The sequence below is a fragment of the Salmo trutta genome, chromosome 24, assembly GCF_901001165.1.
Source record: "Salmo trutta chromosome 24, fSalTru1.1, whole genome shotgun sequence".
Lineage (NCBI taxonomy): Eukaryota > Metazoa > Chordata > Actinopteri > Salmoniformes > Salmonidae > Salmo > Salmo trutta.
The window spans coordinates 4545409-4563675 of NC_042980.1; the positions used below are offsets into that span (position 1 = coordinate 4545409).

Below are 18267 nucleotides of genomic sequence, written 5' to 3' on the forward strand. Positions count from 1 at the left end.
TAACCAAACAATTCTACTTATTTTCTAAGAATCTCTTTTCATGTTTGCCAAAACATATATGTTTAAGTCCATTTATAATAACGTTACATTTCTTTGTTTAGAGAATGTAATGATATTGTGATATAAGGACCCATAATTAAATTGACATTTCATTGTAATGGGAAAGCAACATTTCCATGTTATCACATTATTTGTGAAATAAATAACAATATGGTTTGTGCGATGAATAAGATGAGATAAGCCAAATATTTGCATTTAAATATATAATTTTAAGCTACAAAACCCCCTGAAATTCTTGACAGTTTTCTCCTCACTGCGAAGATAAAAATGTTGACCTAGTCATAAGATGTTAGTTCTAATATAGTTTTCACTGCCATTGGCACCAGATACATTTATAAGTATTAGCCAACAAAGCAAACTAAAGCCGAACCAAAACAAACTGGGCAGAAAGACAGTCTTTGATCCATGGGAGAACATATTTTATCTTTATTTAACTAGGCAAGTCAGTTAAGAACAAATTCTTATTTTCAATGATGGCCTAGGAACAGTGGGTTAACTGCCTTGTTCAGGGGTAGAACAACAGATTTGTACCTTGTCAGCTTGGTTACTAGTCCAATGCTCTAACCACTAGGCTACGCTGCCGCCCCAGCACTTTACCTCAATTGTTTTCAGCTGAGGTTTCACTGGGTGGTTGGTTCTCTGAGTTCTTAGAGCCAAATAAACAGCAATGAAACAAGATTAACTCAAAAATGTAAAGTAATGGTCCCTATAATTTCAATGCATTTTTCAGCAAAAGGTGGGTAAAAAGGGTGCGTAAACAGCGTTTCCATGAGTTTACCTTCCCCTATACCACTGGTAGCATATCAGAAACTATGTTTTGCTGTCTTGTATGTTGAGCCTATCTAGACTAAGCTGCCTCAATTCATGTCACTGCAACTGCACTGTCAAGCCGCAGAGAGCATGAACAGTCCAGTCCATCTGACCATAGTTATGTGTGACATTCACAAGAGGTGATCAAAACTATTGCACGTGACCTCTCTCTCACAGAGTAGCTAGCATAGAGCGTAGCTATGGCTAAAAGCCTCAGGCCTCGCATTTTCAGAGTTCCATCTCTTGCAGAACTTGAGCCCTGGCACAGTGAGAAAGCTTGTGAACATTTTCTGGGAGGGGAATATTTGCTATAAGCTGTTTCAGACAGAGTTTGGATAACTTCAATTACAAATCAGGGTACCCAAATAAAAGTTAAATGTTGACAATATTATTGTTGGGCCATCCCACTGGTTTCAGAGCACACAATCAATAAATGATTCACAAATACTTGAAGTAGGCCACAATATTTTAAGAAGTTAATCATGGTTTTCAATTAGATGAATTTGTTAATATTTTCATATGTACATCTCAAATGCTTAATGCTAACAGTACAATACAAGGGAAGGACATCAGTGGACCATCCACTTGTAATACCCTCTAATAAAATTGTTTAAATGAAACACAACTTCAACATGGTTTCACTTTAGATACTCCCTCCCTCAACACACACACACACACACACACACAAACACACACACAGCCCCTTCCCCTATTATTACATTATTATTTTATTTGTGACTTGTGGCCAACATAAACAGCTTTAACATGTTGACAAAGCAGCCATGGCTCATTGCTGGTTGATGGATGACTGTGTGTGCCTAGATAATTATTAGTACACATAAAAGGATGCTGTTATTTTTAGACCTGGCCCAGCAGGCCCCAGCCAGAGAGGCCAGTGGGTAAATACAGGCCGATCAGTCTACGATTATATCACTCAAAATTTATGTTTGTACAAATTAAATGTGCAGAAACCTTATAGGGTGTACAAGCACAACAGCCTTGCTCTTGCTCCAGTTAAAGTATCTTACATTTTCAGGTTTCATCTCAGTACTATCTCTGTCATTTGAACAGAGGGTTCCAGATTTGGGGCCATGATGCTGGCGTACATCTGGATTTCATAGCGGCTCAATTTTCTCCGCTGGTGTGGGGTAAGATTGAGCTCTGATGGCTGACATGGAAACTGCGTAAATGTCAGAGCTGGAATGATATTGATATTGATTGGTAGGTTCAACCTGAGACAACCCCTGAGCATCGGCTGTAACCTGTCACGATGGGCATACAGCATTAATCTACATCAGCTCATAAAGTACCTGGCTATTGCTTTAAGTAAGGGGATCTGGCATACAATTCTCTATTAATGTGTACTACGGTGTTCACTTCCGGAATGTTTTGATGACGATGATCATGTTTCGGTTTAAAGCCTCTTGTTGTATGATTATAAGTCACTCAATATACAAGAATCGAATAAATGCTAAATGTAACCCTTCTATGGCCCAAAATCCCTCACAGAGCAATATATATATATATATATATATATATATATTGTTTTGATTCATCTGGAATGGAGATAAGTATCTTAAAACTGAAATACAAATATTTATAAGTGTATTGATAGTTTACAAGATGTACATTTCATATTTTGTGAATCAAAAGAAAAAAAAAAGGTATAGTGATCATGTTTTAGCATGCTTGCAAATGAAATGATAATACTTGTGGTGGGGATAAGAAATTCCATAGAGCTTAATCAAATCAAATCCCTCAAATGTTTGTAAACTCGGACATGCTACATTTTAGGCAAACAATGCACAACAGACACGCATCTATCACCCTTTGCAAATGTAACATTTAAAAAACATATACAAATAAATGCAAAGCCATGTAAAAATGTACACTTGTATTTCAACTATTTAATAATTGTATAAACTTTCTAAAATAATCAATTCAAGCACCCACGTGTTTAATTTAAAATGGAGACATTGCTAAACAACAGTTAATGGTGGTTTGTGAACTTAGGAAATGTTGATAAAACCTTGTTTGAGGTAGACCTTACAGCGATCTACAGACTCCGAGGCATTATTGACTATGAGATCTGTTTCTCAATGACACAAAAAAAGACCCTTTGAATTTACAAGTGTTCAACATTTTATCCTAGCTGGTAGGCATTATTTATCTAGGTTGTAGATATTATCTTACTTATCTTAACATGAAATTGCAACTTAAACATGCAACGTTTAATATGTACAGGCCTAAACAACACTGCCATGGCTTTGTTGTTCCTATAACACATATTGTAAAATTTGTTAGAATCTTTGGTGGAATGTAACATAAATTCTTTGTCCCATATCAATTATGATAAATTATTTCAGATCCTAGTTTTTCAATTGTTAACTTCTGCAGCATGAAACACATGTGCTCATGTCTACCTAAACAGGCTATTAAGTGTTCTGGTGTGTACAAAACTACATTTGAAAACCATTGAATCTCTGAAGTTATGGCACATGATTGAGGATGAGTTCGCAACATAATACAATGCTTTAGGAAAAACAGATCTGTTTGGCAAAGAAATTAGACACACCGATTTTATCAGTGCATGAAATAAATGACTGAAAATCATTTGTTTAAAATGAACAATTAACAATTTGTTTATTATTATTTTTAAACTTTTTCATATTTACAGTATTGCACTTAAACTGCACAAAAGTGCATTTCAGTTGAACTGATGGTTCCTTCATGTTTTAAAAATTACAAAAAAATTGCAGTTATACCCTTTATCCTTCGAAACGTTTCGTGAACGTCTCTTTTTGATGACATGATAAAAACCAAATTGGTTCCTATTCCCACCTCGTTTAGTAAAGTAGTATCTTCTAGTAGTGCCATTTGTAAACACCCACATACAAAACCTGAAGTGCAAAGAATATCTTCACTTCTATTCCTAGGAAATAGCACGATAAACAGAAAGAAAGAAAGCTAGAGAGAGAGAACAATGTGAGGAGAAAAGCTAAAAAACATTTTGGACTCGAACACATTCCTGGCAACACATATCTTAGTCCTCCGAAAGCAGAGAAATAAGGGATTCGAATCGCTTCTTCCTGTCAGTCAACAGTTTTAAGGAAATCAAACCCAAATGACCATTGACCTTGTGGATGAGGGTATAGAGGGCGGTTTGAATGGCAGTGATACAACAGAGTTGGGGCGTTAGGTCAGATACAATTTAAAGGCCAGGCTCCATGATAGACCTGCAGTCCTGCAATCAAACTCATGCACTGGGCAGCGGCAGGAAACAATACAGTGGCCATTTCTTATCTCTTTTTTTTGTTTTTTGTTTGTCTTTTTTGTGTGTAAAGTTTAGAGCGGGTCCGATGCCTTGTGGTGTCAGTGCCTTTTCTCACACATGCAACAGTCTGTAAAGTCAACGTGACGGCATCGGATTCAGTGAGGCTCTAGTATTTGGCCCTGCTTGCTTGCTTTGACAGTTTGCTTTGTTCTAAAGTCTCCTGGTCTGGTCTGGCCTGGTTTAGCCTGGCCCTGGCCTGGCCTGGCCCTGTCCCTCAGCTCAGACAGACATCCACATGTGTTTGTACGGTCCTGGACGTGTGATGTGTGCCTGGAGTGGACTGAGCCACTGGCCCCGCAGAAGTCCTGCCTGTTGGGCGAAAAGTAAAAGGAGATTTCATTGGTATTTAATTACCGTTCTCTCTACAAGTGGTTGTTTTGATAGCTGGTTTTGTGACAATTTTCTCGCTCCATTCTCCATCTTCCACCGCCTCCTCCTCCTCTTCCTCCACTTATCCTCTACCCCTCTCTTTACCTGTGTCTTTCTTTTTCTCTCTCTCTCTCTGTCTTTCTCTTACATTCTCCCTCTCAGTGTTTTTATTTATATTTTTTTGTTTAAGCTGTAAGTGTCAGACCCGATCACTGAGCTCAGTCTTGTGTGAGAAGTGGGTGATTATGAGGGCATGGGGCAAGTGGAGGGGAAGCCCGGTGAGGTCAGAGACCCAGAGCTTCAGCGTGTTTTCTTGCCTTGAGTCGGAGATCGGCGATGCTAGAGTTCTTGCTGTTGCTCTTGGCAGCCGCGGCCACGGCCGCCGCTGCAGAGGCTGAGTCCGCGAGCGAGGCGATTGGAAGTCCGAAGGGTGGGGGTGGGAACATCAGGTAGGGTGCGTGCGCTGCCAGGTGAGGGTGCAGGTGAGAATGAGCCACGCCCTCCAACTGGAGCTGGGCCTGAACCTGCAGGACAACCAAAAACAAACCCTAGGTTAGTGAGTCCTTCCCAGCCCTTCAGGCTGTGTGTATGTGAGGAGAGCTGAAGGTTTAGGTTACACAGTTTGACACTATTAAATTCCCCTTCAAGTTCTACCCCCTTGAAGCTGTTGCTTACTTTGTGTTTTCTAAGAGAATAGTTGGGAAGTGCACTCAGAGTCCTTTTTTCATGTCAGCTATTCTTAAAGTTAATGAATCATACATAACTTCACAGACACAATGTCCAATTTCACAGCCTGGAATCAAAGTTTCTCTAAGACCCTACACAGATTTGTCTAATTCACTGAGAACTCCCTCATAACCTTGGAAATATGCAATGTCTTGTTATCCTGATTATGGATTCAACTGCATAAATAAACAAATTTGCCCCCCAACAAGATTCACGTATTTAAGATTATAAATATTTATCCATAAATATTCCTGAGCAAAGGGAAAGCGAGTCATAAGGAGCATAGAATATCAGTTTTCACATTCTTGGCAATTCTTTTGAGAAGTAGGTGAAAATTACACATCCCTGTACTTCAGAGGGAGAGCTACATTGCCTCGTGCCATTTCTCATGTGTTTCAAACTCCACAGAAAACAGAGAAGTGGAATGCCTTTTGCTTTCTCATCCAACCCAAATAACACTTAATTTAAGCAACGTATGGTAAACATTTTAAGAGCGAGCAAGCTGTCTTTACCAATTTTTTATTTTGGAAAATCATTGAAATTAAAGTTGTTTAACTGCAAGAGAGAATTAATGTAAACCCCAAAATATGCTTTCTTGGACGTTAATTCATTGCATACTGCTGACCAGTATTTGTACTCTCACTGCATTGCAGTGACAGGACCCACAGACACGAGGCAGTGCATAAATACCCAGTAGGTTTCTTCTCCTTGGTTACCAAGTGGCACTGTTACCAAACACTCAAAAAAGAGGCCCGATTCCAGATGCATGGATACTAATTTTTCATAAGGCATGGCTAACATTCAAACAAAGGGCCTTGTTCCAAATGTATCAGTCCAGACTGTCTGTCAAACACAGAAGGGAGCCCCTCTTTCAGAAGGGATCTCTTAGCGTGTCGTAAAGTTTGCTCAACGGATCAGTGAAATGGAACAGGGCATGAGCTGCTACGGACGCTTCAGATGCCATATCTTAATTTGACCATCCTGTTGAAGGAATTTTCCTGCACAGCAAGAAATGCAAACTTGTAGTGTATTCCAGTTTTTTTATTGATATCCAATTGGCAGTTACAGTCTTGTCCCATCGCTGCAACTCCCGTACGGACTCAGGAGAGGCAAATCAAGAGCCATGCGACCACAACCCTGCCAAGCCACACTGCTTTTTGACACACTGCTCGCTTAACCCGGAAGCCAGCCGCACCAATGTCTCAGAGGAAACACCTTAGACCTCTGTGCCACTCGGGAAGCCCTTGTGTATTCGAGGTTAAAAAAAGGCTTTTAAAGTTTGTAATTTCCACTTTTACATTTCAGACTTGCTTACGTCATGCTTCACTTTTCTGCTTTCAAGTTCACTCTTTTTTTTTTACTGAATCCATGGCATTATTTAGAATGCATAAGACAGAAGCTTATACTTAAGCAATAAGGCACAAGGGGGTTTGGTATATGGCCAATGTACCACGGCTAAGGGCTGTTCTTAAGCACGACACAACGCGGTGTGCCTGGATACAGCCCTTACCCGTGGTATATTGGCCATATACCACAAACTCCCTCGTGCCTTATTGCTTAAATATAAGCTTCTGCTAATCAGCATTCAGGGCTCTAACGACCCAGGTTATAATATACTATATACAATAAATTATTTGAACAACAGTGCAGAAAGTGCAGCTTAGAAACGAAGAAAGCATCGGAACCACAACAAAATCAGTGGGATCTCACATTCTGCTACACATGGTTTGAAAAAGCATGTGGTTAAATGAAGCTTCACAATTTACGTTAAAAAAAAATTAAATAGTGTGTATTCAACAGGATTTGACCTCATACCCTCATGTCCCTGAATGTTCCATAGTTCCCTACTCCACCTACTAAGCCATCTGTCAGGTGAAATTACATTTACAAAATCCTAACTATATTGGTAAGTACGGTGTCCAGTAGAGGTCATGTATGAAAACAGCTTAGAAACGAAGAAAGCATCGGAACCACAACAAAATCAGTGGGATCTCACATTCTGCTACACATAGTTTGAAAAAGCATGTGGTCAAATTAAGCTTCAGACGTCATTGATAAAGTGATACACGAATTGGCACACTGCTTTGAAGTTAGCTGCTTAGTGATTTGGTAGCATGCCTCGGAGCTCTGGTTCCAAACGTAACATCACTAACTGTGGCTGGATTCCAATAGGTTTCCAACTTTGCAAGCCAGCATAACGTGACTTGCAGGCCCGATGTGGCCTGTAAACCAGGTGTTTCCTAACACCAATAGTGATAGGGTAAAACTAGGCCATCAAAGTAAGGCCTTACAATATGTGTAACGTTTTGTCATAAAGTTTCATTTTAATGATAACATTCACCTAGATACTAATTTGGTAAAAGCTACAGGCCTTTAAAAGGAAATAATAAACAACCCTGTCTCTGTCACTTACAAATACAGTCATGGGTGGTAACCCTGGATTGCTGTCTGTCTCAGGCCTGGTAGAGGTAGTGCTTCTCTCTCAGTACACAGGCCTCATGCCTCCCTCCCTGTAAATGCAGCTCACCATCAATATCCATCAGAGCCCTCTCCAGTCTCTGCTTTCATCATCTCTTTTATGTGCTCCCATTGCCGAGGTGTTCGCTTAATTAGAGCCAAGCTTTTCACAGGGGTGAGGCGGACAACGCAGTGGCCATGCCGCAAAAACAGACACCGCCAGATCAAACGACTCTCCAACACATATGCACACACACACACCACTCTCAACACACCCCAAAGGTGAAAGGTGTTCTGGGGTTGACTTGAATTGTGCACACTCACACACCGCCCCCCCAGCTTCATAGAATTCTCAATTGCCACCCGAGCGTTTGAAAACCGCAACCTATCTCTCTCACTTCAGAGATGATTGAGAAGTATGGTTGTTTATAATTTGGGGCTCAATATCAACTACACATTCTAATGGATCAAAGAGGGGGGAAAGTAGCGTGAATTTGTATGACTGCATCAGACCTTTCAACCATGCTAACACATTTAGAAACTATAGCTTTTTGTCAGTTAATGGATGTTAAATATTGACGTTTGCTCGTGTACAATCACTCATGCATGCATTTTCTAAGTAAATAATTAATGTGGGATTCGTCATGAAAAATAGAAAACAAAGCACCTGTTGAAAAGGCATCCGTAGAGCTCCCATGTTGACATATGGCGCAACTCTGCAGGCATCCAGATGACTAGCAGTGCCCAGAATGACACCTGGAAAGTAGGAAGAAGTGTCTGTCAGACAGTGAGATAGTTATGTTTGATTATAAGGCAGGCTGAAATGGTAGGTCAAAGTTTACAAGATTTACATTTTTCATTTTGCACGTAATAATATAATAATTTGACATAATAAAGTACATGCGCGCATAATTATTGTAGGTAATGCACAAAATATAGCAAGCTTTTACAGGACACTGAATTACGTTGAATAAACATTTGCTAGTGTAAAAGTACAAGCTTAATAATCATCACAACATAAATCATTAAACAAATAGATGGATAGTAAAATAGAATTTACCTTTATGCATCTGGTTTTCTTGTTTTCGACATTTTGCTCTTCTGTTTTGAAACCAAACCTGGAAACCAAAATGTAAGCAGTGAATACACAGCAAAATCAATGGTATACATTTAACTGTACCTTAATTTCAGTAAACATTTCAGCCCACTGTACTGGTGTTAAAATAAGACTTTTAAAGTGTTAAAGATTTAACTCTGTTTCAGTGTTCCCCATTTAACTTGGAAAGTGTCAAATGTACATGTACACTATTTTCAGTGAACATATGAGTCCCACTGAACTGGTGTTAATAAAATAAAACTTTAGAAAGTGTTAAAGATTTAACTTGCAGTGTTCCCCATTCTACTCTTAAAGTCTTCAAATGAACATGATTGTGGTGTTTGCATAGTTCTACTGTAGAGAGATATGCAGTGTAAAACAACACTTGATTTAGAGTAAACTGGACTCACTTTGCTTAGTGCCAACACTGTTACTCTTTCTTAGTGTAAGAAATTAACAACTGTAGTGTTACAGTAAATCGTTTTGAGGTGTTGTTTTTACACTGTACGGTGTAAAGCCTAATTTGCATATTTCCCATGATGCCTTTTCTTTTCGAGTGAATTTTATACTTAAGTTCCATGACTGTATTTGTTAGTGACAGAGACATGGCTATCTAATTATTTCAATTTAAAGGCCTGTGGCTTTCACCAATTGAGTATCTAGGCAAATGCCATTATTAAATTGTAACTCTATGAAAATACATACAGCACCAGTCAAAAGTTTGAACACACCTACTCATTCCAATTGTCTTTATTTTTACTATTTTATACATTGTAGAATAATGTTGAACACATCAAAACTATGAAATAACACATGGAATCATGTAGTAACCCCAAAAAGTGTTAAACAAATCAAAATATATTATATATTTTAGATTCTTCAAGGTAGTCACCCTTTGCCTTGATGACAGCTTTGCACGCTATAGAAAATAGAAAAAATATAGAAAAAAAACTTGAATAAATAGGTGTGTTCAAATGATACTGTATATCATAAGGCCTTACTTTGATGGCCTAATTTTACCCTAACACAATGGTGTTAGGAAGCTCCTGGTTTACAGGCCACATCAGGCCCTGCAAGTCACATCAGGCCCTGCAAGTCACATAACGCCGGCTTGCAAAGTGATGTGTAAAACCTATTGGAATCCAGGCAGAGATAGGCTATCCAAAAGTTGGAATTTTTATTAACCCGCACCCTGTTTTCAGAATGACTGTCAGGGTTAGGAAAGTTGATAAGAAGACTACCTAAACCATTTAAATTGGAACAACCATTTCAGTAACAGGTGCAGGTTAAATCTGACTGATTGGATTAGTTTAGATACATTTGTTATTTATCGTTGTGTAGCATAAGATTAATCAATCAATGTATATGCAAAAACACAGATATTTAAAACAATCTTAAATAATCTACCCGAATAAGAGAATGCACAACAAATTTTATTTTAATGATAACATATTTGCTTAGGCCACAGGACTCTGCCTCTGTCACTAAAAAATACTGTAATAGGTGGTTTTCACTCCAAAGTCAAGGCACTCTGGGAAATATGAAAATAAGGCTTTTCACTAAGCAGTGTTCTAATTTAACACTGAAACGTGTGGACCCATATACAGTAGACACTGTCAGTGTTGATTTAACATTGGATAATTTGCTGTGTACAAAATATCGGCAGACAATGTATAGCCTAACAATAATGTCGACAGTAAAATGTATGTAGGCCTAGTGCTAAACAAACGTGCCAAAAAGGTCACTGTTACTCTGTGTAATCTAACTACGCCCCATTGCTCCCCAGGTTGCAGAAGCAGCATAGCCAATTGTTAACTATCATCAACCTAATTTCTCTCCATTAATCCATTATCTCCTCTCCCCTCCGACCTCAGTTATGATTATCATTTACAGTAGCCGGATTCGCGATTAGATGACCACAAAGGGCGCTGTCTAATTATTCATGGTGCCGCAGCCATTTTACACAAGTGAACATCATTAAAGGCGTTTGGATTGGACTATAATACGTTTGTCGATAAAGTATGCATTATTGACATTGCCTGCCCACAGATGATTAAATAAGAACGTGTTCTTAACTAACTTGCCTAGTTACATAAAGGTTAAATAAAACTAAAATAAATCAACCTCAATCTGTCCCTCCATTGCATATTGCAAACAAATGTTTGTTTAATGTTGTGTTTAGAAGATAGTAATTTAAGAATAGGCTATTGTGGCCTATTATTAGCCTGTTTCCTATTACTATTATTATTATTATAGGCTATAGCTATATCATTATTCTTATACTGCTAATTGTATTATTTGATTGTTTAAGGCTTGGCTATATCACGAGGTGTATTTAATTAGTCTGCTTTTTAATCACTGCTGCTGTTGTTCCTCAAAGGTCTGTATTAACCCAACAACTACAAATAAATCAAAAAGTATACAGCTCAGGATCAATTCCAATTAGCCTTCGTACCAGAATGATAGTCAAAGTGAACTACACTGGTTGCGACAGTAATTTCACCATTAAGGACCACTCAATGATGCGCTTCACAAACACCATAATTTAATTTCCTTTGGATTTTTATTAAGACAGTGAATAATGACATTTAATTTAGCTCTGCACCAGACACCTAAATATATTAGTCGTAGGGATAATCAAATTACTCCACGCTCCTCACCAAGCTCTCATAACTTTCCATTAGATTTCCGACAGCTGCGCGCGGCGTAGGGCTTCTGCAGGTTAATACCCTTCTATCTACCACATTCCTGCCGTACAATTTTCTTCAGATTCATTTGGGCTTTCAAATCGAAAACCGGTCCCTTAGTCATGAACAGGAGAGGCTGCGACGTAGTTTTTAAATGTGTTTGATTTTGGCCCTAACGGCCGATTTCAGTCCATTAAATAGCCCTATGTGTTGATAGTATGTGTTATTGTTGTAAATATTTATCCCATTGCGTTTTAGCAGGTACGGCTAAATGTCATACCCTGTTAAGCAGAATTTTATTTAGGCCATTTACAATTACATGTTTGTTTTATGTTGCGCTTGCAAGCTGTTACTGGGTGTAGACTTATAATATTACTTATTCCTCCGATTAGATCTCAGAACATGAGGTGTCCCACCGACTGAGTTGCAGCAGAATTGAATTAGCCTATTTCTAATCCATTTTTAAGGGAACAGTATATCAAGCCAATGTCAGATATTACGAAGACAACGCGGGAGGAAAGGAGGTGACTGACATATAGCCTACACGGGTGTCCCTTAAGCACTCGTACAATCTCTTCATACATTTTAATGATGTGGTAAGATCTTTCTGAAGCACATAATTATTTTTATTAATTCTTTATTTAACCTTTATTTAACTACATAAGCAACTTTTCTTCTACAATAATCTGCCAGGTGATAGGAGACAGGTTTAAATTCACCCAGTGCCACTTTGAGCAACTATGACGTGGCAACGGCTGTAGGTGTAATTGTATTTGCTTTAAAGCAACAGTATTTTGATAGGTCTAATATAAAAAAAATAGGCCATTGTTATCATGTCATGCATTTGCTTGATAATGTATCAATGGAAAAATAAATAAATACAGGTTTAACAGTAACCAGTACTGTATTAATATTATTATTGTTATTATTATTGCACTATTATTGGTCTGTTATTGTACTTGATACCATCCATGAGAAGTATTTCCCTGAAATGTAATTTAGAAACATAGCCAAACTAATTTCACCGAGGTCGTGAGGTCAATCTGTGTAATAAACTCATGTGGCTTTCCACAATATCGAGACAGTTACATCCACACAGTTTGCTGTATCTTATATTGCATGATATGTTTGTCTCTATCTTATATTGCATGATATGTTTGTCTCGTGGCATCTGGTGTGTGTAGGTTACATCTCGGTATAACTGGGCCTCAAGAAAACAGGCAGGGCTAACCAAAAATAATATTAGGCCTATAGTTTATGAAATGAAGCATAACCAGTGACAATTGCAAGTGGGTGAATAAATGATATAAAACATAAACCTCAGCGCTATCTTATTTATAAATCCCTGAATATGCATTGTCTTTAAAGTACGCCGGAAACGATTATCCTAACGTGTTTATCTCACGAAATTTAAGGAAAGTAAGACGCTGTTTCAGAATGAATATACCCCAAACCTGACAGGTTAACAATTTGATGTATTTAATTATGAAATCAATGTGAAGTAACAGCTTTCAAAAGATTTCACCTTTACCAATATGACAACATACACTGTAGAAGTAAGTCTAAGTGTATCTAAACATTCGATTTTTTTTATAGCCACATAGTTTTTAAATTGTATGCTTATCAATATGGTTTGTAGTAGGCTGTTGCATTGTAAACCCGTAAGTGTTGGCCGTATAGCCTTCTGCAACGTGTTTCATTTGTGACCATACATCATTCCTGATCTAGGCCCTACATTACATCCATCTTATCCATATAGGGCCCACCGCTTTACACTACACTTCTTTGACAACACAAACTAGGTCCAATAGAGATACTTGTGTAGTGTAAAGAGAAGGCTCTAGATTCAAATATATATTTAAGAGATGTCTCCCACACAACCTCCGGTGTTAGTGTAGGACATCTACACCACATACCCCCCTCTGAGCGGTACAGTGTAAAGACATTTGGCTCTTCCACACCACATGTCCATGCAAAAATTACCTCAATTACCTTAATTAATGCAATGATTTACAAATGTGTGGATATTTTACAGTCTTTCATTTTTAATTTGGCCAGTAAACCACAAGTTTTTCTCTATTAGCCAAATTCAAAATTAAAGGCTGTACAATGTCCACACATTTGTGAATCATTGCATTAATTAAGTGTGCAACATTATGTGCAATATGGTTTAGATGAGAAGCTCCTGTATAGTTTGAATTGGATTTACGGTATGCTGGTAGCTGCACTCACACATGACGCACGAATTTGCCTTTGGCCACACCACAACTAAGGCTAGTGTAAACAGAAAAGTTGCAAATCTGATGTTGAAGAGATAGCTCTCACTAGACATATTTTACTCATGTAAATCCACTCTTATTTTGAAACACGAATTACAGTAGGCCTAATTTTCTTGACTCGCCACCTATAAATCCACATGCCACTGTCTGGACGTCTCAATCCGGCAAACTCTCACGCATTTTTTTCTAACATGTTCAGAGCCTCGTTTCCCAGTTACCATGTAATTTAAGCATTGTGATGATCGTACCAGATGCATCGTTATTTACGAGCCAACGTTGTTAAGTGTTTCCCAAAGAAGCACGTAGAACGTTTGCTAAATGCGTCGTTAGACCATTTGTAGATACTGATAGGATCGAAAGAAAAGTATCGCTGTTCTCGAATCAGTTTACCTTAACTTTATAATTATTGATGACGGGTCAGCTCCTAGAGAGTTACTGTATTACCACCTATGGATGTAAATAGTCTATTGAAGCGGCTTATTATGCTTACCCAATAATTATGTACTAAATCACACGATTGGGTACATCATTGCGCACATGTTGTCACACATCGTGAAACACATTGAGGAAATAATTACAACCTGTAGCCCAGTCGCCAAATGTTAACACAAAATTGGCTGAACATTAAAATGATTTCATTTTAGTTCCTTAAACAGCAGGAAGTATATTGTACACTCAACTTTCCTGCCAGTTCTTGACTATGGAAACACCATTTACCAGAATGAAGCCGCCACTAGGCTACTCTTAAACCTTTGGATGCCGTCTAGCATAGCACCCTTCGTTTTATCACAAGTGACAGTTTTAATACTCATCACTGCATCCTGTATCAAAAGGTTGGCTGGTCCTCATTAAAGTCACGTAGACCACTTCACTAATCCTTTTTTGTTTACAAAGCTCTACTACACAAGCTTCTGACTTACCTAACTTCGTTGTTGAAGTATAAAAACATGTTACCAAACCTGTTCACAGGGTTGGTTAACTCTTGAGGTTCCTCGGGTCTCGATCAAATAAGATACATCTGCTTTTAGTTTTAATGCAACTCATCGCTGGAACAATTTAGAAAACCCATTACAATTGGATGTTCTGGTGCCGCTCGGGCAATTTAATGTGTTGATTGAGGACCTAGTAGTTTAGGAATGAATGAAACTGTTTTTCTTACATTTTGTGTTGTGCTGTATTTTTGAATTTACATTGTATTGATTGCTGTTTTGTTTCATATTATATTTGGTTGTTGTGTTGAGACTCTCGATGTTTTTTTCTCCTGAATAAATAAATAAAACCAAATGTAAATAGGCCTAGCCTATATAGGCCCATGTAGCCTATGCTTTACATTTACATTTTACATTTTAGTCATTTAGCAGACGCTCTTATCCAGAGCGACTTACAGTAGTGAATGCATACATTTCATACATTTTTTATTGCACTGGCCCCCCGTGGGAAACTTTAATGCAGTCATCTCGATTTTCATTTGAAGCATAATTTTATCAAATTGTAACAATTGCAAATAATTTGGCAACTTTGTAGGTTATTTGTAGTTAACTTTGTTTGGAAGTTAGCGGCATTCACAGTCAGACGGATAGGCTAAACATCTTGATTCTGTGTTAAGCGAAGATCTTCTGTGAACAAAGTGACGTGGAAGGGTAAGAAAAAGCATCTAAGAAGGTAAGAATGTTCTAAAAATTATCTTAACGCTACGAAGGCTCTGTGAAACGAGACCTACAACAATCCTTTATGCTTTCCGCCCAAAAGCGCAACTTTTTTTTGCCCACATCTTTTGGTACAAAACGTTGATGAAAATTAGGAACAGACCTATCTAGGGTTTTGTCCAAAAGCGTATACCTGCAGGGTTATAGTTATTGTTTTCACTTTCAGTTTATGGAGACCGGGTGTTACCTGCACTCTTGCCTCTGACAGTCCCAGCCTCTGGCTCAGCTCTTCCCGCATGAAGGCGTCGGGGTAGTGAGTCTCGTCGAACAGGCGCTCCAGCTCGTTGAGCTGCTCCAGGGTAAAGTTTGTCCTGCTCCGCCGCTGCTTCAGTTTGCTCTGTGCGTCCTCGTCCTCCGACTTCACGTCCTCCTTCTTCTCTTTACACTCATATATCCCTGCGTGAACACACGTTTTAAAATACAGTACACCTCTAGATTAAACATAACAAACGCTTACACCTGCAACTACAACTCTCTCTCTCACACACACACACACACACACACACACACACACACACACACACACACACACACACACACACACACACACACACACACACACACACACACACACACAGTATGTGTTATGGTAGCCAGCCAGAGAAAGAGAAGAGAACATTTTTCAGAAGCTCGATGTCTATTGGTCAAAATACAATTTACAAATGTATTTAGAAATAAATTACCAAAATGCAGGCTATATTATATTGAACACGATTCACACACATTATGATATCCTCGATCATAAAAGCATGTGACGTTCAGGTCTAATTATAATTTCCTCAATGGCATTTAACAGACTGCACATGGCACCTTTATTGGCAGGAATGCCCTGCCGAAAACGCACTATTCACTATCTAAAACTGAGCATGGCTATACCCCAAACCAACCCATTATATGCTATTATTTAATGTGATTATTATTTTGGAAAATTATAGTGGTCATTGTTCTACAGCAAGTTGTGAATTATATTTTTAAAAAATTATCTTTTTTTTCTTCTAGATTGAAAAAAGGTTATTCCTCGAGTTTGTAACCTAACTACAACCTATTAGCCTACTTGTCGTGAAATGTTGTATATGATATCATAGGCCTATCTATCATACAACAAACCATTTCCATGGCAGTTAAACTTATAAACCTGATAAATAACTTAACTTGGGGTGTATTAAAGTCTATAAATCTGAATATTTTACAAGATTTCACAAGTTAATAGTTTTTACTTAAAAGACAGTTATGTTCGGATAGTTATTGATGACAGGTTATAAACATATTATTACCGGGGCTAAAGTCTTGGTATATCATTATTACGATCATCACCTTATGTGTTGCCTGTAACAATTGTTTTTCATCATTATAGACGGACCTATAGACGGACTAATTGTGTGCTATACAAAAAGGTAGTGGAGAACTTACATCCAGACACCGATATGCCTATTACAGTGCAAGAGCATGCATCCAACTTCTGCAACTGCATCCAAAATCTCATCGCCATCAATACGTGATTATTCATCGATATGATTTGCTATTTAATACGCTACAATGATCGACAGCAGTGAGATAATATTGATATTATATAGGTTACATTCGTAGTATGCTATTACATTCAAAATAGGCTATTATAGAGAAAACTGCTTCAAATAATCTACAAATTACTACGACCTGTTTTTGCGAGATACTTTCAACAATAACTGCAGTAATCGAAATGTTTTCGTTACAGTTTTGAGCTTGTCAATGTTTTGGCCACAATACTTTTACAATCGATGTCAGTTATTGTAAAAACCAAGGGCTTGGTCCGTGTAAGAATGCGATGCATCTCAGCCATTCACGCTACAACTCGAGCGGGTGGATAAAAACGTACCTTCTGTGGCCCTTGAAACGTTAAACTCCTTGAGTTTTTCTTTCTCTAGCTCTATGTGCTCCTTGAATAGATGTACTGGGAAGTGGTTGCTGCCTTCCGTTATGTCCTGTAGACTTGTCTCCGAGTTCCCTAGCTCCCTCGCCCGCGCCAAGCCACTCTCCAAAACTTCCCTGTACGTTATACTCTCCTTACTGCTCTCCTTGGTTTTCTGGTCGAAAGATTTCGAGACGAACGCTGTAAGTTCTTCCATGGCCGCTCCGTGGTCCTGAGCACGGAAATCCACTTTAAAATTACCTATATAACCTTAGCCGTCTGCTCGTAGAGCGCTCCGTCGTGATATCACTCCTGCTGTTATGATTGTGTTTTTGAGAGCACACTATTTATACACCGCCACCTCAGCCCAGCCCCCATCTCTGTGTCTTGGGCAATTATGGGCTGCTCGACTTGTCTGAATTCAACTTTTAGCAGCTTCTCCAGAAATCAATGCTTCGACGGAGGCGGTTAAGTGAATTACGGGTCATTAAAATGCCTAAGGTGCCTTACGGCGAAAAGCGTGCGAGGTCTGTAGGCCTATGTTTAATTAATTCAACGATAATTTCATTACCGTGATTATGAGATGTGAATACGGAGTAGTTGGGTTTGCTCCTCCTGGTGTTGCTATTTGTTTGAGGTGACAAGTAAGAATTAAAATCACAATAACATAAACAACACCCGACAATGATAATATAATACATTTGCTCTAACTATTGGGATTTACAATTCAGTGGAAAACATTGGCAATAGACTAGTGATGCTGTATGAGCTGTCTACAATGGTGGTCCATGATTCGAGTACATTTACGCATACTTTCTCTAGGGATAATTCTATTTAGGCTATATGAAGCATAGG

The 18267-nt window shown here is 38.4% G+C and overlaps 1 protein-coding gene across 2 annotated transcripts; it reads right to left on the reverse strand.

The window, feature by feature from the left end:
• Window positions 1–3483: 3483 nt before the first annotated feature.
• On the reverse strand, window positions 3484–17901 carry LOC115160610 (short stature homeobox protein). Of its 2 annotated transcripts, none has more exons than XM_029710812.1 (5): window positions 17380–17901; window positions 15712–15920; window positions 8817–8874; window positions 8424–8512; window positions 3484–5097 (listed from the first exon to the last, which is right to left on the reverse strand). In XM_029710812.1, exons 1-5 carry the CDS (start codon window positions 17627–17629, stop codon window positions 4858–4860), a joined length of 846 nt encoding a protein of 281 aa, XP_029566672.1. In that variant the 5' UTR covers window positions 17630–17901; the 3' UTR covers window positions 3484–4857. The 2 variants fall into 2 exon arrangements, with proteins under 2 accessions (XP_029566672.1, XP_029566671.1); XM_029710811.1 differs by having other exon boundaries at window positions 8424–8533.
• Between the last annotated feature and the right edge of the window lie 366 nt (window positions 17902–18267).

Excerpts from the sequence above, each read along its gene's own strand:
- LOC115160610 (XM_029710811.1), bottom strand. The coding sequence starts at position 17,629 with ATGGAAGAACTTACAGCGTTCGTCTCGAAATCTTTCGACCAGAAAACC. Across the intron at positions 15,921-17,379 it reads CGTTTCAAGGGCCACAGAAG|GGATATATGAGTGTAAAGAG; the intron begins GTACGTTTTTAT and ends GTGTTCACGCAG. Across the intron at positions 5,098-8,423 it reads TACGGATGCCTTTTCAACAG|GTTCAGGCCCAGCTCCAGTT; the intron begins GTGCTTTGTTTT and ends GTTGTCCTGCAG.